This window comes from Pan paniscus, chromosome 19 (genome assembly GCF_029289425.2).
Source record: "Pan paniscus chromosome 19, NHGRI_mPanPan1-v2.0_pri, whole genome shotgun sequence".
Taxonomy (NCBI): domain Eukaryota; kingdom Metazoa; phylum Chordata; class Mammalia; order Primates; family Hominidae; genus Pan; species Pan paniscus.
In genome coordinates, this window is record NC_073268.2 from 71,714,964 (window position 1) to 71,739,550 (window position 24,587).

Sequence of the window (24,587 nt, forward strand, 5' to 3'; positions counted from 1 at the left end):
TTGTTTTCCCCACTCCATCAAGACAGACTCAAAGAAGAACTGGGCTTTAGATTAGAAGTTAAAAACTGGCTCATAGATTTATATGTGCACAGTGCTCTTTCAATCTTTCTGTTTTCATTGTTCATAACGAACAGAGGAAATATGACTAAAGAGATTTTACTGATCCAAAGATGCTAAATTCCAATATGCATTCTGAATTCCAAATAATTTGGGAAATGAAGCATGATGATAAACAGGAAAATGAAAAAAAAAATGGAAGTGTAATGTGCCAACCTTCCTTGGCCAAATGGTCTGGGGTTAGAGTTCTGAATTCCTGGATTGTAATTTATCTGATTTTTAAATGTATATAACATTAATTTGCTTTTTCAATTCTACAGAATAAATTATTTGATTCTCAAATGAATATTTTTAATTTCAAGAACAAGTTTCTAAACAATAAAAAAGAGCTTTTATTATAATTTTAAGTAAGATCCTTGGTGATTATAATTAAAAAATTAATAAAAATTATTATCAAAGAACAACAGAATCATATTGTAAAAAAAAAAAAAAAAAAAGAACTACAGGGGTCCTGCTCCCTAACATTGAGTCATGTTCCCCAGAAACATAAACTTTCAACTCTTAGCTGACTCTTCTGAATTTTAACCCCATATTTCTAAATGTGCTAAAAATGTATTAATTTTTTTTCAGTCGTAGACATTATTTTATTGATTGACTTTCTGTACACAGTTTTTCAACTCCCTGAGCTACAGCTGTCGCAGTATTTGCATAGTCATAATATTATGAATGATGAATTTTTACTTATCCAAAAATTATAATATCAAGAAGATGGGGTTAGCAGAAGTATGTGTATGTGTGTATATAAGGGATTTTCTTTTTTTTTTTTTTTGAGACGGAGTCTCGCTCTGTCGCCCAGGCTGGAGTGCAGCCGCGTGATCTCAGCTCACTGCAAGCTCCGCCTCCCGGGTTCACGCCATTCTCCCGCCTCAGCCTCCAGAGTAGCTGGAGCTACAGGCGCCCGCCATCACGCCTGGCTAATTTTGTTTTTGTATTTTTAGTAGAGACGGCGTTTCACCATGTTGGCCAGGATGGTCTCGATCTCCTGACCTCGTGATCCGCCCGCCTCAGCCTCCCAAAGTGCTGGGATTACAGGTGTGAGCCACCGCACCCGGCCAAGTAAGGGACTTTGGTATACATGGATCTACATTTTTGTTTTGTTTTGTTTTTTGAGACAGGGTCTTACTCGCATTCAGGCTGAAGTGCCGTGGTGCAGTCATAGCTCACTGCAGCCTCGAACTCCTGGGCTCACGTGATCTTTCTGCCTCAGCCTCCTAAGCAGCTGGGACTACATGCGTGCACCACCATGCTCAGCTAAATCCTTTTTTTCCATCATCAATGGATGAAATAATATCTAAAATAAGAAAACAATGATCAAGCATTTAAAAGAAAGAAAAGGAATGGAATCACTGGGCAGATTCTGCTCCTTGATGAATATATTTGTTTTCAATTAAAATGTATATTTTAAATCAAAGAAATACACAATTACATGTTTCTCTTTTGAACAACTTTTTGTTTTTCCCAGCATTAATCATTGCCTAAATTTTTGATTAGCCCTTTTTCCCATATTTCTGTCACTAATTCATTCTATATTCCACCAGTTGAATATGTTTTTTCAGCACAATCAACATTTCAGATAGTCTATCAGTTCTTTTTTTTTTTTTTTTTTTTTATGGAGTCACCCTGTTGGAACTTTCTATTCTCTTGTGCCAATCTTGACAGGTCTCTAGGCTTGATGACCAGCGAACATCCTGCGACTTCCCTAACTTCATACTGGAATTTCTTCCCCTTCCTGTGTGAGATCCTCTATTTCCTGGATCCTCTGTCTTGGGCTACTTTCTCATTTTGTAGATTTTATTTTCCAGGCACTTGTTAAGAGGGGGTGCTTGACCATTAAATTTCTTGAGACAGTATCTCACATATCTGAAAACATTTTTATTCTACCCTCTTATGTGATTAATAGCATGTGTGTACATGCATATGTGCTTGTGTAGAGAATTCTATGTGGAAACCGATTATTTCTCCGAATCTTGAAGACATTACTTCTTTGTCTTTAAGCTTCAAGAGTTCCTGTAAAGAAAGCTAATATTATTCACAATATTTTATATATACTATTTTTTCCCCTGAATTTGAATTTTCACAATGATGTATGTTAATGTGGGTTTGTAAAAAATTCATTGTGCTGGATACTCAGTGCAATATTTTAATCTGTAGATTTCTGTCTCTTTTCTATTTCAATAGGTTTTTGGGGAACAAGTGGTGTTTGGTTGCATGAATAGTGGTAATTTCTGAGATTTCGGTGCACCCATCACCCAACCAGTATACATTGTACTCAATGTATAGTCTTTTATCCCTCACCCCCTCTTCCACTCTTTCTCCCCAAATCCCCAAAGTCCATTGTATTATTCCTATGTCTTTGCATCTTCATAGCTTAGCTCCCACTTCTGAGTGAGAACATACAATATTCGGTTTTCCATTCCTGAGATAGTTCACTTAGAATCAATGGTCTCCAATTCCATCCAGGTTACTGCAAATGCCATTATTTTGTTTCTTTTTTTGGTTGAGTAGTATTCCATGGTGTGTGTATATATCACATTTTCTTTATCCACTCATTGATTGATGGGCATTTGGGCTGGTTCCATATAATCTATAAATCTCTATCTTTCAGTACCAGAGCATTTTTTCTTGAGTTATTTCTTAAACTTCTTTCCTCCAAGAAAACCTGAATCTCTATGGGTGGGTTAGGGCTTGTTGACTTCATTTTAGAGAGACTAGGAATGGACCTGGCTGATTTGTTGGGGGAATTCTCAAAACTCCTGAGCCTCTCAGTTTCCCCATAGAGGAACTCTTCAATTTCCTGACTAGGTGTTATAAGCCTGGCTACCAATGTTGAGAAACCAAGTGGAAGAAGAGAGCCGATTGGTTATTCTCCAAACGACAAACTTCCTGTGTGTGTTTTTGTTTGTTTGTTTGTTTGGTTGTTTTTGCTAGACTGAAGAAGGGATAGGTAACCAGTTTGCTGAATGGTGGAGGAAGTTGGGGAGTATAACTCCTTCTTATATAATCCTGAAATCCCATCCTTCATCTTGATGTTTTGAGACAGCTAGTGACACAATATTCTGAGCCTCTCTGAGGTTCTTTGAAATGAGTTGCTTGGATCTTCTTGGCTTTCTCTTCTGTAACCTAGATTTCTATCAAATCTATTAAGCCAATTACTACTTAATCATTCTTTTCAAGTTCCAATATTTTGCTGACACCTTTTATATACTATTATCATCTCTATCATTCTTTTTATTCCTGTGTATTTATATAATTTTAATTTATATCTATTTAGTTCTTTTATTTTCTTCCTTTTTGGAAGATTGATGGAAAGACAGATAAATAGATATGTTCTTCTACCATATTTATTCTTTAGGGGAATCAGGACTTGACCCTACTATGCTGACTACTTGACTCAGTTCTTATATTTTTGATTTCAATGATTTGTTTTGGCAGGCTAATCTCTAATGTTTTCTCCACATTGTAATATCAAATAGCTATTGAGAGAAATATTGTACCTGGCTGCTTAACTTGCTTTTCTGATTAGAATTCTTTCTAATTTCTCTTATTTCTTGCAAGTCATAGTAAAAAAAAGATGCAAAATTAGTAGAAATAGATAATACATTGAAAGTATAATCCCAGCGCCTTGGGAGGCTGAGGCGGGCGGATCATGAAGTCAGGAGTTCGAGACCAGCCTAGCCAACATGGTGAAACCCCGTCTCTACTAAAAATACAAAAAATTAGCCAGGCGTGGTGGCAGGCACCTGTTACCCCAGCTACTTGGGAGGCTGAGGCAGGAGAATCACTTGAACCCAGGAGGCGGAGGTTGCAGTGAGCCGAGACTGTGCCACTGCACTCCAGCCTCAGCAACAGAGTGAGACTCCCTCTCAAAAACAACAACAACAACAAAAAACAAACAACAAAAACACAATTAAAATGAAAAGATGTGAAGTAAACCTGCACGTATGAGAAAGCATATAATCTCACCAAATATAAAATATTGCACTGAGGTTCAAAATGCTGATTATAGAAGATAGGATGAAGACTCCTATCATAGTTAGCTGTTCACATGAAAACAAGTTGAGAGTTTAAAGGGTATATGTGACACACATTTTGCCAATGTTATTAAGAAAACAAATGTATTTATAAGTTGCAATGTATAAGTATATAATTTAAGTTTTAAAAGATCAGACCACACCTAGAATTTTGTGCTCATTCTCAGTATAGTACTCTATTTTTAAAAGGGAGATTTTCAGCAGAAGTATATCCAAATAAGTGTTTAGGATGGTGACAATTTCTGGAAGCAGGTCCCATGGGGAATGATTAATTTTACCATAGACAGCCTGGAGAAGGGATAATATGATCTAAAATATTTGAAGGGGTATCAAGTGGGAGAGGGAGCAGATTAATTTAGTCTCATTCTAAAGGTCAAAAATAAGATGAATTTAGTGATTCATATCTAACGGGAGCTCTCCTGTTAGATATGAATTCTTAGGAAGACAGACTCTTGAAAAGATTCCTCTTTGAGGCGAGGTTTTGAACCAGACACTTGAATCATCTGTCAACATCTTTTTAATGAATAACTTGTTGGAAAAGTGCCTTTGAAAACATTTATGGCTTCCTGTGACTTGGCTTAATTTAGAAAACACGTGGTTACTTTGTCTTCAACAGATTCCTTACAGTCACCTTGAATTCATGAATGATGTGATTGACTTTTGGTCTACAGCTTTGGATAGTGAGTCCCTCAGTGAAGACCTTCCCTATCACATTTTTTACTCTCCGCCCTTTTCTCCTGTCTACTTTTCTTTTATGTTATTCTATTTAATTTTTATTTTAAATTTATTTTTAAATTTTAAATATAATTTTATATATTTAAAAATATTGTTTGTAGTTATTATTTGTAATTATTATGGATACATAATAATTGTACATATTTATGGGGCTACATGTGATATTTTGATACAAGCATACAATGTGTAATAATCAAGTCAGGGTAATCGGAATATCCATCACCTCAAGCATTTATTATTTCTTTGTGTTAGGAACATTTTGATTCTACTATTTTAGTTATTTTGAAATATACAATACATTATTGTTGACTATAATCACCCTATTCTGCTACCAAACACTAGATTATTTGTTTTAAAATCTTTATTAAGCTATAACCGACATATGATAAACCAAGAATATAAAGTGTACAATTTGACAAATTTAGACATATGTATACACATAAAATTCTTTTGTTTTTCTAATTTGATGATCTCTTACCTTTAATTGAGATGTTTAGACTAATTACATTTAGTAATTGATGATTAATTATTGTTATGCTTCAGTTTAAATATGCCATCTTGCTGTTTGTTTTGTATTTGTATCATCTATTTTTTTATTCCTATTTTGTGCCTTCTTTTGGGTTATTACAAGTGTATTTTCATTCCTCCTTGCCTTATCTTTGTGTTATTTTTGCAACATATATTACTTCTACCTAAGTTATATATGTCATACTGCATTCTTCTTATTTTGACTTAAACCAATCTTCTGGTGATTAATCATATATATATATATATATATTTTTTTTTTTTTTTTTAGACAGAGTTTTGATCTTGTTGCCCAGGCTCGAGTGCAATGATGGGATCTCGGCTCACTGCAACCTCTGCCTCTCGGTTTCAAGCGATTCTCCTGCCTCAGCCTCCTGAGTAGCTGGGATTACAGGTGTGCAACACCATGCCCAGCTAATTTTTGTATTTTTTGGTAGAGAGAAGGTTTCCCCATGTTGGCCAGGCTAGTGTCAAACTCCCGACCTAAGGTGATCCACCTGCCTCAGCCTCCCAAAGTGCTGGGATTACAGGTGTGAGCCACTGTGTCAGGCCTCTTTTATAAGTCTGAGAAAGTCTTTATTATACATTTTTGTGAATGGTACTTTTTCAGGTTTAGAATTTTAAGATGTGAGGGTTTTCTTCTTTCGGTATTCTAAAGATGTTGTTCCACTGTATTCTAGCTTGCATTGTTACTGAACAGGAGTCAGCTATTATTATTTATATTACTTTATATATAACATGTCTTTTTCTCTCTGGCTGCTTTTAAGATTTTTTTTTTATCACCGCCAGGCGCGGTGGCTCATGCTTGTAATCCCAGCAATTTGGGAGGCCGAGGCAGGCAGATCATGAGGTCAGGAGTTCAAGACCAGCCTGGCCAAAACAGTGAAACCCCCATCTCTAGTAAAATACAAAAATTAGCTGGGCATGGCGGCAGGCACCTGTAATCCCAGCTACTCAGGAGGCTGAGGCAGGAGAATCGCTTGAACAAGGGAGGCGGAGGTTGCAGTGAGCCGAGATCCCGCCACTGCCCTCCAGCCTGGGTGACAGAGCTAGACCGTCTTAAAAAAAATAAAAAAAAAAAAAGATTTTCTATCACTGGTTTTAAGCCTGATGTTTATGATGTTTTATGGTTTACTTTTTTTGTGCTTTGGATTCATTGAGCTCCTTAAATCTGTGGTTTTATAGTGTTCATTACATTTGGAAAAAAATTACACTTTTTTACTTCAAAAATTTTTTTCCTACTTATTCCTCTCTCTCTTCTCCTTCAGCAATTCCAATTACATCTTATTAGGCCTCTTGAAGTTGTCCCACAGCTCGCTAATGCTCTGTTTATTTTTTGTCTGCCGTGCATGCACGCGCGCGTGTGTGTTTGTGTGTGTGTGTACTTCATTTTGGATAGTTGCTATTGTTGTATCTTCAGTTTACTGGTATTTTCTTTCACAATGTGTAATCTGTTATTAATTCCATATAGTACATTTTAAATCTCAGAAATTGTTGTTTTCATCTCTAGAAGATTAATTTGGGTCTTTTGGAAAATATTTTTTATATATCTACAAAACCTGATTAGTTTTACACCTACCATCTTGAACACATGAAATATCATTAACAATTATTATTCTAATGTCTTTTTATACTAATTTTATTACCTTTTTCTTTTCTGGGTCTGTTTCTATTGATTAATTTTTTTTCTTTTTTAAAATTATACTTAAAGCTCTGGGGTACATGTGCAGAACGTGCAGTTTTGTTACATAGGTATACACGTGGCATGGTGATTTGCTGCACCCATCAACCCATCACCTACGTTAGGTATTTCTCCTAATGTTATCCTTCCCCTAGCCCCCCCACCCCCTGACAGGCCCCGGTGTGTGATGTTTCCCTCCCTATGTCCATGTGTTCTCATTGTTCAACTCCCACTTATGAGTGAGAACATGCAGTGTTTGGTTTTCTGTTCTTGTGACAGTTTGCTGAGAATGATGGTTTAATTTTTGTCCTTAGCATAGGCCATTTTTTCTTGCTTCTTTGCATGCCTGGTAATTTTTGATTGTATACCAGACATTGTGTAATTGTTGGGTGCTGGTTATCTTTATATTCTATATCTTGTATCTTATATTTTTATATTCTAGTAAATATTTTTACCTCGTTTTGGAACACAGTTACATTATTAGCAAGCAGTTTGATCTTTTTGAGTCTTGCTTTTAAGCATTTTAAGGTAGGACTAGACTGGCCTTTGATCCTGAACTAAATTTTCCCTTTACTGAGGCAATACCTTTCTGAGTGCTCCACCTAATGGACTATGAATTACAAGGTGTTCTACTCTGCCTGGTGAGAACACGGACTATTCTTGGATTTGTGAGCCCTAGCAGTGGTTACTTGTGCTCTTTTTTGGATGTTCCTTCCATAGTCTCATACAGTTTTCTCACATGCATGCACCTGTCAATACGCAGCTGAACATTTGAGGGGGACCTTTTGAATAATTCTGGAGCTCAATCTTTTTCTCTGCATGCATAATTTCTCTCCAGGGACCTGTCTTGCAAATTCTAGCCACCTTTGCCTTCTCAGACACCCAGCTCTCTCTCCTCAATTTAGGGTGACGGCTGGGCTCTGCGTGGGTGCTGCACCCCTGCAGTGTTGCCTGGACAGAAATATCTGTCTGGGCAGTAAACTAGGGCAACAGTGATTACCTTGTTTGTTTCTCTGAGTTTCAAGTATCTCTGTCCTATAGTGCCTGATGTCTACTGCTTGAAAACCACTGTTACCTGTTTGTTTTTTTTTGGTTGTTTAGTGAAAGAGTAAATCCAATCACTTGTTACTCCATCTTGGTTATATGTAAAACTCCTGTTGTTCTATTTTTGTGATAAAACTTAAGTTCCAGGCCACGTGTGGTGGCCCGGGCTCATACCCGTAATCCCAGCACTTTGGGAGGCCGAGACGGGTAGATGACTTTGAGGCCAGGAGTTTGAGACCAGACTGGCCAACATGGCCAAACCCCATCTCTACTAAAAATACAAAAATTAGCCAGGCATGGTGGTGTGTGCTTGTAAGCCCAGCTACTCGGGAGGCTGATGCAGGAGAATTGCTTTAACCTGGGAGGCAGAGGTTGCAGTGAGCTGAGATTGTGCCACTACACTCCAGCCTGGGCAACAGAGTGAGACGCTGTCTCAAAAACAAAACAAAACAAAACAAAACAAAACAAAACAAAGCAAAACACAATTTAAGTTCCTTGGCTCTGAACCACTGACTTCTACTTCGGAATGCTTACATAGGCTGCTTTAGGTGGCAGCATTAGGCATCATGTCATCATTCCTAACTTTACAAAAGCTATTATGAGGATCCTTATTTCTAGCATGTGTAAAGTAGTCCCATTCCTACCTCAACAGATATTTGATGAGTGCTAGATCCCTGATACTTGGGATGAAGCGGTGAAGAAGATAGATAAAACCCTTTCCTTTAAAAAGAAAAATTTAAATAAATAATACGGGCCGGGTGCAGTGGCTCATGCCTGTAATCCCAGTACTTTGGGAGGCTGAGGTGGGCGCATCACAAGGTCAGGAGTTCGAGACCAGCCTGACCAACATGGTGAAACCCCATCTCTACTAAAAATACAAAAAATTAGCCAGGCATGGTGGCATGTACTTAGAGTCCCAGCTACTCAGGAGGCTGAGGCAGGAGAATTGCTAGAACACGGGAGGCGGAGGTTGTAGTGAGCCGAGATCGCACCACTGCACTCCAGCTTGGGCGACAGAGTGAGGCTCCGTCTCAAAAAAAAAAAAATAATAATAATAATAAATAAATAATACGATAGCTCCCTATCAGTACTTTTTTACATTATTTATTATTCTTTGCCACCTGATATACCATATGTCCATCAGTTTATTTTTTGGTTTTACTCCAGGGAAATCGTAAGCTCTGTGAGAATAAGGACTTTATTTTCTTTCATTTCAAGTGGTTAACATACAGATTTTTGACCCCTTCCTCAGATTTATGGATACTGAATTTCTGAGGGTGAGGCCTGAAAATTAAAAATTTTAGCAATATTCCCAGATAATTTGTGCCGACTCTGTGGTTGGTGAACCACTGGTTTAGGGTATAGTAAAGGTTGAAAGGAAATTTAGTCATAAGCTGCGTAATGACCTTTTGGCCAACGATCAACAGCGTATATAGTGGTCCTGTAAGATTATGATATCGTATTTTTACTGTACCTTTCCTATGTTTAGATACACAAATACTATTGTGTTACATTTGCCTACAGTATTTGCTACAGGTTTGTAGCGTAGGAGCAATAGACTATACGATATGGTCTAGGTGTGTAGGAGGCTATGCCATCTAGGTTTGTGTAAGTTCAATCTATGCTGTTTGCACAACAGTGAAATCCCCTAATGATGCATTTCTCAGAATATATCCCTGTCGTTAAGCGACACATGACTGTAGTTATTTAAATGAAACTGAATGATGTGAGTGTGTGTGTGTGTGAGTGCACACATGTGTGAATGTGGGTTTGGGTGTGGATTTAATGCTGAAGGGTTAGTATTTCCAGGAGAGGGAGCGGCATAAGCTCTAGGTAGTAAGGAACTATTTTAGGAAGTATTTTTAGCTGGAGAGGGATATAATTAGGTCTACATTTTTAAAAAGATCGCTCTGGCTGTAGTGAGGTAGTTTTATTTGTCTAAAAACTTCTGCCTTGTAGCTGAGAGGTACGATATGCAGAGAAGAGATCATGTGCTGGGGATCAAACAGAGCAGACACAGATTCTCACTAGCTGTGTGACTGACAAAAAGCACATAACTTCTCTGAGTCTTACTTTCCTCATGTGTAAAGTGGGGAGAGCAATACATTTCTTATTGGATTTTCTAAGGGATTGACTGGCTTACTTCAGTAAAACACCGTGTACATAACAGACCTGGGAATAATGCTAGTTTCTGATGGTACTCATTCTCAAGGTGCTGTTGCCCTTCAGAAGAAAACCAGAAAAACACAGCCAATACTGGCATCTCAGATCAGTGTTGGCAAGTTGTAAAACCAGCCACAGGTTGGAGAAGTCCTGCACAATGGGTGGGTGTGTGTGGGTGGTGAGACTGTGAGTAGGATGGATCTTCTAGAGTCAGTGTCAGAAAAAGGAGAAGGAAGTGGTATGACCAGTTCTTGCTGAAAAAAAGACATGAGGCCAGATGCGGTGGCTCACGCCTGTAATTCCAGCACTTTGGGAGGCTAAGGCAGGAGGATTGCTTGAGCCCAGGTATTTGAGACCAGCCTAAGAAGCATAGTGAGATCCTGTCTCTACAAATAATTTAAAAAATTAACCAGGAGAGGTGGCATGCACCTATAGTCCCAGCTATTTGGGACTGAGGTGGGAGGGTTGCCTGAGCCTGGGAGGTCAAGGCTTCACTGAGCCATGATCGCACCACTGCACTCCAGCTTGGGCAGCAGAGACAGGGCACCACCCTGTCTCCAAAAAAAAAACAAACAAAAAAAAGAAGACATGAATAATTTATACACAGACAGTGTTTATCATCAGGGACTGCTGAGACTGGCAGCCAACTATTCAGTAAGATCTTTCTCAAAGACCAGTACAGATCACTTTAGTTCCGGCAATGAAGTTTTCCAAGTATTTCATCAGATTTCCCTCTTCCCTGGTTATACATTGCTCTTGAATGAGAATAAAACCATTAAGAACATTCTGTGCTTTCTCTTCTCTTTTCTTCTTTTCCCATTCCTGTCCTTCCTTCTTTCTTTTTCTTCCTAACTTCTATCTTAAACAATTAGCCTCTAAGAGTTGGACCTGTTTTACATTTTCCTCTTACTGGAAGTGAATGATGATTTGAGCAGAGATCTATGTTCCCAAGCCAGCATCATGTTCTTCCCTCCCACACAACCCACTGCTGTGTGTAATCATCTCTCATTAAGTTTCATGTCATCTGAGTGCAACTCCTTTCCCCTTTCAGGTTGCCCTTAATGTTCATTGTACCCTGCTTTCAACTGGATAGAATTTATGGGGTGATATCCAGGGTAAACCATGCTTTGCTGAAACATTATTTCATTCAATAATACAAATGAACAACTGACCACACACAGTCATACACACATAATCTTGAGTACCTACTGTGTGCCTGGCAATGTTAATACCAAATACATATTGGTGAATAAAACAACCAGAATCCATGTATTTGTGGGAGAGGCAGACAAAACACACACATACGTATATGTATATAATAAGAAATGGTGATAAGTTTCATAAAGGAAATAAACAGGGCACATTAACAGAGAATAACAAGGGGAGAGGGAAGAAGCTTATTTGGCTTGGCCCTGGAGGCATCTGTGAAGATAGGAAATTGCAGAAGGAGGTGGGTCAACCATGCAGAAAGGAGGGATCAATGCACTTAAGACAGAAGGAACAGTATGAGTGAAGGTCCTGAGGCAGGAAAGAGCTTTGTGTGATGAACTGAAAGGAGACCAGTGTGGCTTGGGCATCAGGTGTAAAAGGCAAGAGTGGCCCAAGATGAAGCTATACAAGGATTAGATTATGCTGATCTTTGTAGACTCTGGGTAAGAATTATGAGTTCTATTTTAAGTGCATTAGGTAGACTTTGAAAAGTCTTGTGAAAAGCATGTGATTATCTGATTGTTATTTTAGAAAGATTTCCTCTAGCTTCTCTGTGGAAAATGAATCGGAGGAGCAAAGCAAAATACAGGAAGTCCAGTGCAGAGGCTATCACAATGGTCCAGGAGAGAGATGGTAGTGGCGTGAACCAAGATGGTAGAAATAGCTATAAGAAAATGAGCATATATCATGCTTATTTTGGAAGCAAAAATGAAGGCATATATTTGGGGTTGAAAGAGGGTGATGAAGGATGACTTACAATTTCTAGCCATTTATTGAGTGGAGGAAAGGCCAAAGAGGGGTGGTTTGGTGGTGAAATCAATAGCTTCATTTTGAAAATGTTAAGTTTGAGATTCTGGGAGATATGCAAGAATACATATCAAGTAGGTAGTTAATTTATAAATCTGAAGTTTAGAGAGGAACTCAAGGTAGTGATTACAAATTATAGCTCCATCAGGTATTATATAGATGGTATGTCAGTGGGAGATCAATTAAGATTTTTAAAATGAGGCACCCAAATATAGTGGATCAAACAAGGCACAAGTTTCTTTATCATTCATGTCATAGTTCAGAGATAGGTGGGTGATCTAGTTAGACAGCTCCACTCCACAAGGTCATTCATGGATTCACGGCACTTTTATTTGTCATCCCTTGAATATTATTTTTCTCTGTATGGTGGAAATTTGTTCATTAGCACCAAGACCACATCCTATCATTCAGAAATAGGGAAAAAGGTGCACCTTCTTTTTAAGGAAATGACCCAGGGGTAACACATGTTATTTAGCTGCAAGAGAGGCTGTAACATAGACTCTATAAACTGGATGGCCATATGCTACCTGATGAAATGTCAATTCCATTACTAAAAAGAAGGGGAGAATGGATACCAGAAGACAAGACATACTGTCTGCTACAGACAGTAAAAAGGCAAAGCCTGGATGGGCAGGGTTTCTCAATGTACCAGCAGCACTTTGGAACAGATAATTCTTAGTTGTGGGAGGCTGTGCTGTGCATTTTAGGATTGTATACTCACTATCAATGTTTAGCAGTATTTCCAGCCTCTGTCCTTTAGATGCCAGTGACATACTCCCAGTTGTCACAGTAAAACACGTCTCTAGTCATTGGCAAATGTCCTCTAGGGGGCAAAATCACACCCTGTTGAGAACGACTGGGTTATATCAGGAGAACGAGTATAGAAAAAGAAGGAGTGCTGCCACTGGGGTTTGAGAAATGCCAACATTTAAAGATTGGGTAGAAGAGGAGTAAAGGAGACAGGCAAGGAGTAGGCAATGGTATATAATGAAAACCAAGACTAAAGAGTGTCACAAAAGCCAATATAGGAGGCAGTTCCAAAATGGTAGGAGTGATTGACTATGTGGAGTGCTACTATGGAATCAACTGAAACGAGGGCAGAAATGTGCTCATAGGATTTGGTAACATGGAGATTACAGGTGACGTAGACAAGAGTAATTGCTGTGTAGTAGTGGAGGTGAAACTCAGCTTGTAGTGAGTAAAGAGTAAGTGGAAAATGAATAAGTGGACGTAATGTTTGTAGACAACCCTAAACAAATGAAAAAGTACAGAGAAATGGAGAAGCATCTGGAGGTTTATGAGAGTTTAAAAGGGGTGTGGTTTTGTTTTTAATGAGAGATACTAGGAGGTGTTTGTATGAGCCGAAGGAAATAATCCAGTACACAAGAGTGCCACCATCCAAACATGTAAAGTGCTTGGAACTGCATTTAACAAGTAAACTGTATATTAAATATTAATATTACTCTATCAATTAGAGATTAAGTGGGCAATTGTGCTTTTAGATCTTGCTACAGATAGAACATTTTTGTCCCCCTCCAAATTCCTATGTTGAAATCTTAACCCCCAAGGTTAAGATTTTTTTCTTTTCAGAATTCCTTCAATTTTGATTGTGGGGATAAAATCAGACAGCCACTGAAGATAGAATACAGTTACTGGGAGTAATCACAATGCTGTTCTCTTTTATAAAGTGGATATGATGTGTTATTTATTCAATTAATGCACATCGCCAAAAATTGTCCTTATTCCTTGATTGTCTCTTTTTTTTTTACCAGTCTCTTGTTGAAGTGGCCTCATTGTCTGGGAAAATACTTGAGGTTTGTTGTCTCACAGCCACGGAGATCAAGGATGTGGACACACAATGAGTGAGGTTAACAGCGGAAATTTAATTGGGAAAAGAAAGAGAATAGCTCTCTGCTACACAGAGTTGTCCTGAAAAAATAGGTTGCTGGTCCACAGCAAAATGCAGGGGTTTTTATAGATGAGCTGGTGGGGAGGTGGTGTCTGATTTACATAGAGTGCAAAAAACTGGTTAGGACCAGGTGTGCCATTTGCCTATGGCACAAATCTCTGGCTGCCCCCACGCCAATCTTCTATTATGCAAGTGGGTTCCCTGCCTGAGCTGTGCCATGTTGCCCATTTTTTTCTTAATGTACACGTGCTAACAAAAAATGGAAGATGGAGCTTCCATGGTGCACACGCCTAGCCCCAGGTAGCCCTTTCCTATTGGTACAGCTGCTGGCATTCCCCTGTGCAAGCTTCCAGCTTGCTTATCTATATTTGCAGCTTGATTTTTCAGGCTGCTCTTTGTTGGAAAAGAAATGATTTTTTGGGCTGCTTTTTGTTTGAAGGGAAGCTCTGCTAAGGACTCGTTTGCCCTCACTATCTGTCTAAATAATTTCTTTCTAACTAAATCTGCCTAAATAATTTCTTTCTACCTCCTGTATCATTGCTCTGCAAAGAGAGGATACCTGGCCACCACATTGGCCCATATGGTGCTGCCACTGGTCAGATTTCGGACTATGCTAGGCAGCTCAGAGACCTCTGCTGTTATCTGTCACATTGCATCTCAGTCTCTCAGAGTTGCAGTGTGGGGGGTCTTGTTCATTGTGTTAAAGTCAATGGTGACACTGAAAGCCACACCAATCTCATCAGTCCTGGCATAGTGTCTCCCAATTGACCCAGAGGAATCATCTACTTTGTGAGACAACCTGTGCCTGGTCAGGGCTTCCGATAATTCCTTGATAAATGGCATGAATGGTTTTGGCTCAGTGAGAGGGTATAACATTTGAATAGAGTGACTATAGCAGGGAAACTGAGGAATGTTCTCTGTTCATCTCCTTCTCTTACATGGAATATATGTTCAAATACCATATACATGATCCTGCACAGGCTGAAGGAGGGTTCAGTTACATTCAGAACAACTTCTTCCACATAGAGTGTTTTCTGGAATCTCATCACGTTTGGCCACATCTTTTGTTAGCCGAAATGTTTTCCCTTCGGGCTCAATTGTAAATTCCCCTTTCTCATTCAATTGCATCTTGATTTCTGTAATGTAACATTCATCACAAATGGCGAGATACTCCATCACCAGTTTTGCATCCTTCTTATACGCCTTACCAACTGCTCCCTTATTGGGTATTAGGTAGACAGCTTCATATTCCTTCCCTGTGAATTGAGACTCTGCACTCAAACAAACATCATGGTTATTTACATATTTTGGATACTAACCTATTATTTGTCATACACATTGCAAACATCTTTTCTGGTCTCTCACTCGTGTTAACTTTATGTTTTGTGCTCACTTTTGCAGCACATACACTAAAATTGGAAAGATACAGAGAAGATTAGCATGGCCCCTGTCTGTGCAAGGATGATATGCAAATTTGTGAAGTGTTAACTTTATGTTTTATTTTGTCATTCTAACATTTTCTTTTTGTCATGTACTCAAATATATCAAACCTTTTGTTTAATATTTTTAGGCATATTCTATTCAAAAACTTTTTCTTTATGGGTTTTGGTTTTTTATGTCTTCCTCTCCCAATGTCACAAAGATATTTCCCCTAATTTAGAATCTTTTCTAAATGTTTAAAAAGTTTGCTTTTCAGATTAATGTTTTAAATTCATATGGAATTCACTTTTTTTTGCATATGGCTTGATACAAGGATGTATCCACTTTTATTAACTTCCAAATGGATAGCCAAGTGTCCCACACCATTGACTGACTAGTCTTTCCTTTTCCCACTGATTTGTAACACTGCTAAATCTCCATATGTGTGTAGTTTGGATATTGGTTCATTTGTCTATTGCCATGCCAATATGACAGTGTTCTAGTTATTGTGATTTAAAAGAAGTCTTGATGCTTAGTCAGGCAAATCCTTTCCTTGTTCATCTTCTTCCCAATATTCATGTTTCTTCTTGTTCCCTTATTCTTCTATGTGAATTTTTGAACTAGCCTGTTAATGCCGTGAAGAAAACCTTTGGACTAACATTTATGTGATATACAATGTTTTAATCCCTTCATTTTAAATCTTTCTGTGTCCTTACTTTCAGGCCTGTCCTTTGTAAACAAAATCTATTGGGATAGAAAGCAGAACAATCTAATAGTTTATCTTTTCAGAGGAAAGTTACGTTTATTTACATTTATTGGGGTATATTTGTGCTGCTTTAAAAGATCATTTTACTTTGTGTTTTCTATTTTTTGCCTTCTCCCCTCCCCTTTTTTTCTTCCTCCATTTCTGCCATCTATATGATTAATTGCATTTTACTTATTTCCTATTTTGCTTCTCTGTAGAAGTTCTACATTCTATTTCTATCCTTTTAGTAGTTGCCTTTACACTTTAACATATATACAGTCCAAAGTCTAAAATAAATCAATTTCTTTAATCTCTTTTTAAACAATAAAAGATTCTTAGCTTCATTCCATCTCTATTTCCAAGTTTTGGTTCCTTAGTTTGAACTGTTTTTAATCACCTCCACCAACACTGGTCAATATTATTTTTTAAATATCAATACATTAGCTTTACTCACAAGTTTGCCAATTTCTTTTCTTTTCCTTGCTTCTTTAATGCACCTCTTTACATCTGGGTTTTGGGTTCTTTTAGCTGAACTATATTCTTTAGAAGCAGTTTAAGTGAGAACTTAGAAACTCAGTTTTTTTTTTGCCCGAAGATATATTTACTTTGCCCTCATTTTTTCTCATGAGAATTTAGTTGAGTGTGGGAATATAGATGGACAAATATTTTTCCTTAGCTCTTTGCAGAAATCGTTCCATTGTTTTCTGGCATCTATTATAATGAATGGGGAGACTTTTCGATGTAATGGTCATTCTTTTGTGAGTAATCTCTTTTCTCTAGGTGATATGGATATTTTCTCTTGCATTTCCTATTTTGTTACTTCCCTACAGTATATGTAGGAGAATTTTGTTGTTCTTTTCATTGCTAGGAATGATCTTTTGATGTGAGAATTTAAGTCATTCTTAAGTTCTGAAAAAGTTATTATTCGATTTCTATTTCAATATTGCTTTTCCCCTCACTCTCTGTGTTCTCCTACAATTTTTTTTAGACCCAAGTGGGCCCATCTTTCTCTCCGCTTCAGTTCTCTTAACTCTTTTTTTCTGTTTTCTTTTTTTTTTTTTCTTTCTTTCTTTTTTTTAGACAAGGTCTTGCTCAATCATCCAGGTTGGAGTGTAGTGGCATGATCACAACTCACTGCAACCTCAGTATCCCGGGCTCAACAGATCCTCCCCCCTCAGCCTCCTGAGTAGCTGGGACTATAGGTACTTGTCATCATGCCCAGCTAAGTTTTAAAATTGTGTTGTAGAGATGGGATCTTGTTACGTTGCTCAGGTTGGTCTCAACCTCCTAAACTCAAGCAATCCTCCTGCCTTGGCCTCCCAAAGTGATAGGATTATAGGCATGAGCCACCATGCCAGGCTTTAACTTTTGTATTTTCCATTCTGTTGCCACATATGATGCATTCCAACATCTTCATCAGCTCCGTTTTCTAATTCATTAATTATTTCCTCAGCTATGAATAATCTGCTTTTGGCCCAACCATTAAATATGAAGGTTCGTATGTACTTATTTCAGTGACTATGTGTTCATTATCAAGATTTCTATTTGGTTAAAAAATGTTTTTAATTCTTAAAAAAATTAAAACGATTATTTAAAATATTTTAATAATGCATTGTGTTTATGCTCCTTCTCTCTTTAAATATAAAAACATTTATTTAACATTTTTATACTGTTTTATTTGCCATTTTCTATTGCGAATTCCTACTATTTATTGCATCTTCTGACTTTCTTTTATGTGGCTTAACTCATGTGGTTCAAAATTATTTTCCGTAGTAAACTCATTCTTAGTGAAAGTTGAGTCTGCATGACTTGAGATATATCTTCTTCTTTATAGGATGATCTGAGTTTGTTTCTTCTAAAGCTCAGTGGATTTTTACCAATTCTGGATCTGTTTTTGTGATAATTTCTTGGCTTCAAGTGTCCCATCAATTGGATTGTGTCAATTTAAGGCCAACGATTTCTTATGAGTCTAAACTTTTAGCCATGACACCTGATGGGTAGCTTTCTTACCATGTATCCAGGCCAACAGAAGAGTATTTCAAGTCCAATTTTATGGTATGATGGCATTTTTCATCACTAGCTTTTAGTAGGGATTCAAGTTCAGCACCTTGCCTTGCAGGAACCTGAAGTACAGGAATGCCTCTTGTCCCTATGGTTTTTGCCAGTTTCTGATCCTTCTGGGAGTTCTTTGGCTTTGTCTGCTGTTCCTCACCCTGCCTTTCATTTCCTGCTCTATTCCTGGACCCGAGAATTTTCTTTTATTATTGTTATTATTATTATTTTTGAGACAAGGTCTCACTCTGTTGCCCAGGCTGGAGTGCAGTGGTGTGATCATGGCTCACTGCAACCTTGACCTCCCCAGGCTGAGGTGATCCTCCCACCTCTGCCTTTCAAGTAGTTGGGACTACAAGCACATACCACCACACTTGGCTAATTTTATTTTATTTTTTGTATTTTTTGTAGAGATGGGGTCTGACCATGTTGAGCAGGCTGGTCTCAAACTAATAGTTTCAAGCCATCTGTCTGCCTCAGCCTCCCAAAGTGCTAGGATTACAGATGTGAGCCACTGCGCCTGGCTCCTTTTATTATTATTGAATAGTTTGGTTACATATTTAATTTTTTCTTTTTGTTATATTTTCTCCAGTGTTTCTATGTTTATCATATGGAAGGACAGCCTTTCCACATTAGCTAAGCTTGCCAGATTATCAGAAGTCGCTTTTTTTTTTTCTGGCTTTAGAAGAGATTTTTATTCCCCGACTAGTTAAGAATTCTCAAGTTCCCAGTGACACAAAAGATGGCAGAAATATAGCTTAAAACCTTTTCTTCTCTTTTCCATCCATCTATCGCACCCAACCACACACGTTTCCTGACACCCACGGTGGGTCTGACACCGCGCAGATAAATGAGACGTGGTCCCCAAGAAGGCGCCTCCAGGCTCTCCAGGACAAGGATCACAAAATTGCAACACAGAGTGATCCCGCCCTGGAGAGGGAGCTCCAGGAGGAAGAAGTGTTAGTCCATCTCTCTGGCTGCAGATGTCCCCAGGGGTGTCAGCCTGGGCACCGGCAATCGGGGGCGCCCTCCTCAAATCTGACCAGGGATACCCTATGATGTGACACTTTCCCTAGACACCCATCTTCCCACCATCTTCAGAGGGCGTGACCCCTCTCTCCCCACTCGGTCCCTTCAGGAACAGATTCCATCTCTCGTTCTTGCTATCTCAGTCCTCATCCCCACCCCCCTGCTCTAAGCTCTCAGGGGCCCACAGATCAGATGGCTTCCCCGGCGGGCACTGTCTCCCCTCTGTATGTCCTGTGGGCAGCCACAGGTGGGCATGCACGGCAGGTGCACAGCATGAGCACAGCAGGCACACACACTGACCCGGTGCCACTCAGCACCCTGCGGGTGGCTGCTCCTGGCTGAAAGCTTCCTAGCACACTCGTGTGGGTGGCTGCTCCTGGCTGAGAGCTTCCTGGTGCACTGGGCTGTGGCCTCTGGCTTCTAGCTTATCCCTCCAAGAGCTACCCTGGTCCACACAGGAGGCGGCAGCAAGGCCAATCCAGGGTCTTAGGATGGGGGTGGAGGGAAGGTCGAGCAGTTTGTAGACAGGGGTGAGATCTCCCCAGAGCTCAGCTTCACGACATGCTGCTTCCAGTTGCAGCCAAGTGCAAGGTATGGACTCTGTGTGGATCCCGACTTGAACAAACCAATGCTAAAAAGAGGTTAGGATCAATATGGACTAGATATGCATGACATTAAGGAGTTACGATTCATTTGTGATAATGGTTGTGATATTGGCATGGTGGTTATGTAAAAGTAAAAGTAGTTCTCTTCAACTGAAATATCTACTGAGGTATTTACAGGTACAATGACATGATATCTGGGATTTGACTTTAAAATGCTCTAGCAAATTCTCTGTTTGTCTGTTATTGGTGTATAAGAATGCTTGTGATTTTTGTACATTGATTTTGTATCCTGAGACTTTGCTGAAGTTGCTTATCAGCTTAAGGAGATTTTGGGCTGAGAAGATGGGGTTTTCTAGATATACAATCATGTCATCTGCAAAACAGGGACAAATTTGACTTCCTCTTTTCCTAATTGAATGCCCTTTATTTCCTTCTCCTGCCTGATTGCCCTGGTCAGAACTTCCAACACTATGTTGAATAGGAGTGGTAAGAGAGGGCATCCCTGTCTTGTGCCAGTTTTCAAAGGGAATGCTCCCAGTTTTTGTCCATTCAGTATGATATTGGCTGTGGGTTTGTCATAGATAGCTCTTATTATTTTGAGATACGTCCCATCAATACCTAATTGATTGAGAGTTTTTAGCATGAAGGTTGTTGTATTTTGTCAAAGGCCTTTTCTGCATCTATTGAGATAATCATGTGGTTTTTGTCTTTGGTTCTGTTTATATGCTGGGTTATGTTTATTGATTTTCGTATGTTGAACCAGCCTTGCATCCCAGGGATGAAGCCCACTTGACCATGGTGGATAAGCTTTTTGACGTGTTGCTGGATTCGGTTTGCTAGTATTTTATTGAGGATTTTTGCATCAACGTTCATCAAGGATATTGGTCTAAAATTCTCTTTTTTTGTTGTGTCTCTGCCAGGCTTTGGTATAAGGATGATGCTGGCCTCATCAAATGAGTTAGGGAGGATTCCCTCTTTTTCTATTGATTGGAATAGTTTCAGAAGGAATGGTACCAGCTCCTCTTTGTACCTCTGGTAGAATTTGGCTGTGAATCCATCTGGTCCTGGACTTTTTTTGGTTGGTAAGCTATTAATTATTGCCTCAATTTCAGAGCCTGTTATTGGTCTATTCAGAGATTCAACTTCTTCCTGGTTTAGTCTTGGGAGAGTGTATGTGTCAAGGACTTTATCCATTTCTTCTAGATTTTCTAGTTTATTTGTGTAGAGGTGTTTATAGTATTCTCTGATGGTAGTTTGCATTTCTGTGGGATCGGTGGTGATATCCCCTTTGTCATTTTTTATTGTGTCTATTTGATTCTTCTCTCTTTTCTTCTTTATTAGTCTTGCTAGCGGTCTACCAATTTTGTTGATCTTTTAAAAAACCAGCTCCTGGATTCATCGATTTTTTGAAGGGTTTTTTGTGCCTCTATTTCCTTCAGTTCTGCTCTGATCTTAGTTATTTCTTGCCTTCTGCTAGCTTTTGAATGTGTTTGCTCTTGCTTTTCTAGTTCTTTTAATTGTGATGTTAGGGTGTCAATTTTAGATCTTTCCTGCTTTCTCTTGTGGGCATTTAGTGCTATAAATTTCCCTCTACACACTGCTTTGAATGTGTCCCAGAGATTCTGGTATGTTGTGTCTTTGTTCTCGTTGGTTTCAAAGAACACCTTTATTTCTGCCTTCATTTCGTTATGTACCCAGTAGTCATTCAAGAGCAGGTTGTTCAGTTTCCATGTAGTTGAGCAGTTTTGAGTGAGTTTCTTTTTTTTTTTGAGATGGAGTCTGGCTCTGTCACCCAGGCTGGAGTGCAGTGGCACAATCTCGGCTCACTGCAAGCTCTGCCTCCTGGGTTCACGCCATTCTCCTGCCTCAGCCTCCTGAGTTGCTGGGACTACAGGTGCCCGCCACTATGCCCAGCTAATTTTTTGTATTTTTAGTAGAGACGGGGTTTCACCATGTTAGCCAGGATGGTCTCGATCTCCTGACCTTGTGATGTGCCCACCCTCAGCCTCCCAAATTGCTGGGATTACAGGCGTGAGCCACCGCGCCCAGCCTTGAGTGAGTTTCTGAATCCTGAGTTCTAGTTTGATTGCACTGTGGTCTGAGAGACAGTTTGTTATAATTTCTGTTCTTTTACATTTGCTGAGGAGTGCTTTACTTGCAACTATGTGGTCAATTTTGGAACAGGTGGTGGTGTGGTGCTGAAAAAAATGTATATTCTGTTGATTTGGGGTGGAGAGTTCTATAGATGTCTATTAGGTCCGCTTGGGGCAGAGCTGAGTTCAATTCCTGGATATCCTTGTTAACTTTCTGACTTGTTGATCTGTCTAATGTTGACAGTGGGGTGTTAAAGTCTCCCATTATTATTGTGTGGGAGTCTAAGTCTCTTTGTAGGTCACCAAGGACTTGCTTTATGAATCTGGGTGCTCCTGTTGTGGGTGCATATATATTTAGGATAGTTGGTTCTTCTCGTTGAATTGATCCCTTTACCACTATGTAATGGCCTTCTTCGTCTCTTTTGATCTTTGTTGGTTTAAAGTCTGTTTTATCCAAGACTAGGATTGCAACCCCTGCCTTTTTTTGTTTTCCATTTGCTTGGTAGATCTTCCTCCATCCCTTTATTTTGAGCCTATGTGTGTCTCTGCATGTGAGATGGGTTTCCTGAATACAGCACACTGATGGGTCTTGACTCTCAAACAGAGAGCCAAATCATGAGTGAACTCCCATTCACAATTGCTTCAAAGAGAATAAAATACCTAGGAATCCAACTTACAAGTGATGTGAAGGACCTCTTCAAGGAGAACTACAAACCACTGCTCAATGAAATAAAAGAGGATTTAAAAAAATGGAAGAACATTCCATGCTCATGGGTAGGAAAAATCAATATCGTGAAAATGGCCATACTGCCCAAGGTAATTTACAGATTCAATGCCATCCCCATCAAGCTACCAATGACTTTCTTCACAGAATTGGAAAAAACTACTTTAAAGTTCATATGGAACCAAAAAAGAGCCCGCATCACCAAGTCAATCCTAAGCCAAAAGAACAAAGCTGGAGGCATCACGCTACCTGACTTCAAACTATACTACAAGGCTACAGTAACCAAAACAGCATGATACTGGTACCAAAACAGAGATATAGATCAACGGAACAGAACAGAGCCCTCAGAAATAATGCCGCATATCTACAACTATCTTATCTTTGACAAACCTGACAAAAACAAGCAATGGGGAAAGGATTCCCTATTTAATAAATGGTGCTGGGAAAACTGGCTAGCCATGTGTAGAAAGCTGAAACTGGATCCCTTCCTTACACGTTATACAAAAATTAATTCAAGATGGATTAAAGACTTACATGTTAGACCTAAAACCATAAAAACCCTAGAAGAAAACCTAGGCAATACCATTCAGGACATAGGCATGGGCAAGGACTTCATGTCTAAAACACCAAAAGCAATGGCAACAAAAGCCAAAATTGACAAATGGGATCTAATGAAGCTAAAGAGCTTCTGCACAGCAAAAGAAACCACCACCAGAGTGAACAGGCAACCTACAGAATGGGAGAAAATTTTTGCTACCTACTCATCTGACAAAGGGCTAATATCCAGAATCTACAATGAACTCGAACAAATTTACAAGAAAAAAACAAACAACCCCATCAAAAAGTGGGCGAAGGATATGAACAGACACTTCTCAAAAGAAGACATTTATGCAGCCAAACAAGACATGAAAAAATGCTCATCATCACTGGCCATCAGAGAAATGCAAATCAAAACCACAATGAGATACCATCTCACACCAGTTACAATGGTGATCATTAAAAAGTCAGGAAACAACAGGTGCTGGAGAGGATGTGGAGAAATAGGAACACTTTTACACTGTGGGTGGGACTGTAAACTAGTTCAGCAATTGTGGAAGTCGGTGTGGCAATTCCTCAGGGATCTAGAACTAGAAATACCATTTGACCCAGCCATCCCATTACTGGGTATATACTCAAAGGACTATAAATCATGCTGCTGTAAAGACACATGCACACGTATGTTTATTGCAGCACTATTCACAATAGCAAAGACTTGGAACCAACCCAAATGTCCAACAATGATAGACTAGATTAAGAAAATGTGGCACATATACACCATGGAATACTATGCAGCCATAAAAAATGATGAGTTCATGTCCTTTGTAGGAACATGGATGAAGCTGGAAACCATCATTCTCAGCAAACTGTCGCAAGGACAAAAAACCAAACACCGCATGTTCTCACTCATAGGTGGGAATTGAACAATGAGAACATATGGACACAGGAAGGGGAACACCACACACCAGGGACTGTTGTGGGGTTGGGGGGAGGGGTGAGGGATAGCATTAGGAGACATAACTAATGCTAAATGACGAGTTAATGGGTGCAGCACACCAACATGGCACATGTATACATATGTAACAAACCTGCACATTGTGCACATGTACCCTAAAACTTAAAGTACAATAATAATAATAATAATAATAATAATAATAATAAT

General features: G+C 39.0%; 1 protein-coding gene, 1 long non-coding RNA gene, 1 other non-coding gene and 1 pseudogene across 5 annotated transcripts in view; 2 read left to right on the top strand and 2 right to left on the bottom strand.

Annotated features, from left to right (window-relative positions):
- The window catches only part of LOC134729461 (uncharacterized), a 161,998-nt gene that overhangs the window by 42,653 nt on the left and 94,758 nt on the right, over positions 1-24,587 (top strand). The window lies entirely within an intron of this gene.
- The window catches only part of LOC134729460 (xaa-Pro dipeptidase-like), a 34,935-nt gene that overhangs the window by 9,309 nt on the left and 1,039 nt on the right, over positions 1-24,587 (bottom strand). The window contains exon 2 of one of the 3 annotated variants that reach the window (XR_010110571.1): positions 1,241-1,408. The exons of 1 other annotated variant lie outside the window; for it this stretch is intronic. Coding sequence is in view for 1 of the 2 variants with exons in the window: in XM_063598773.1 (XP_063454843.1) it covers positions 1,343-1,408 (66 nt within the window). In the remaining variant the exon portion in view is untranslated. Of the gene's footprint in view, positions 1-207; positions 1,409-24,587 lie in introns of those variants that run through there. One more of the 3 variants, XM_063598773.1, reaches the window with a different exon arrangement.
- Positions 14,756-19,588, bottom strand: LOC134729478 (glycine--tRNA ligase-like; annotated as a pseudogene).
- LOC112437719 (U6 spliceosomal RNA) lies at positions 15,607-15,717 on the top strand. Its single transcript, XR_003026263.4, has one exon. It is a non-coding gene; the product is annotated as a U6 spliceosomal RNA (small nuclear RNA).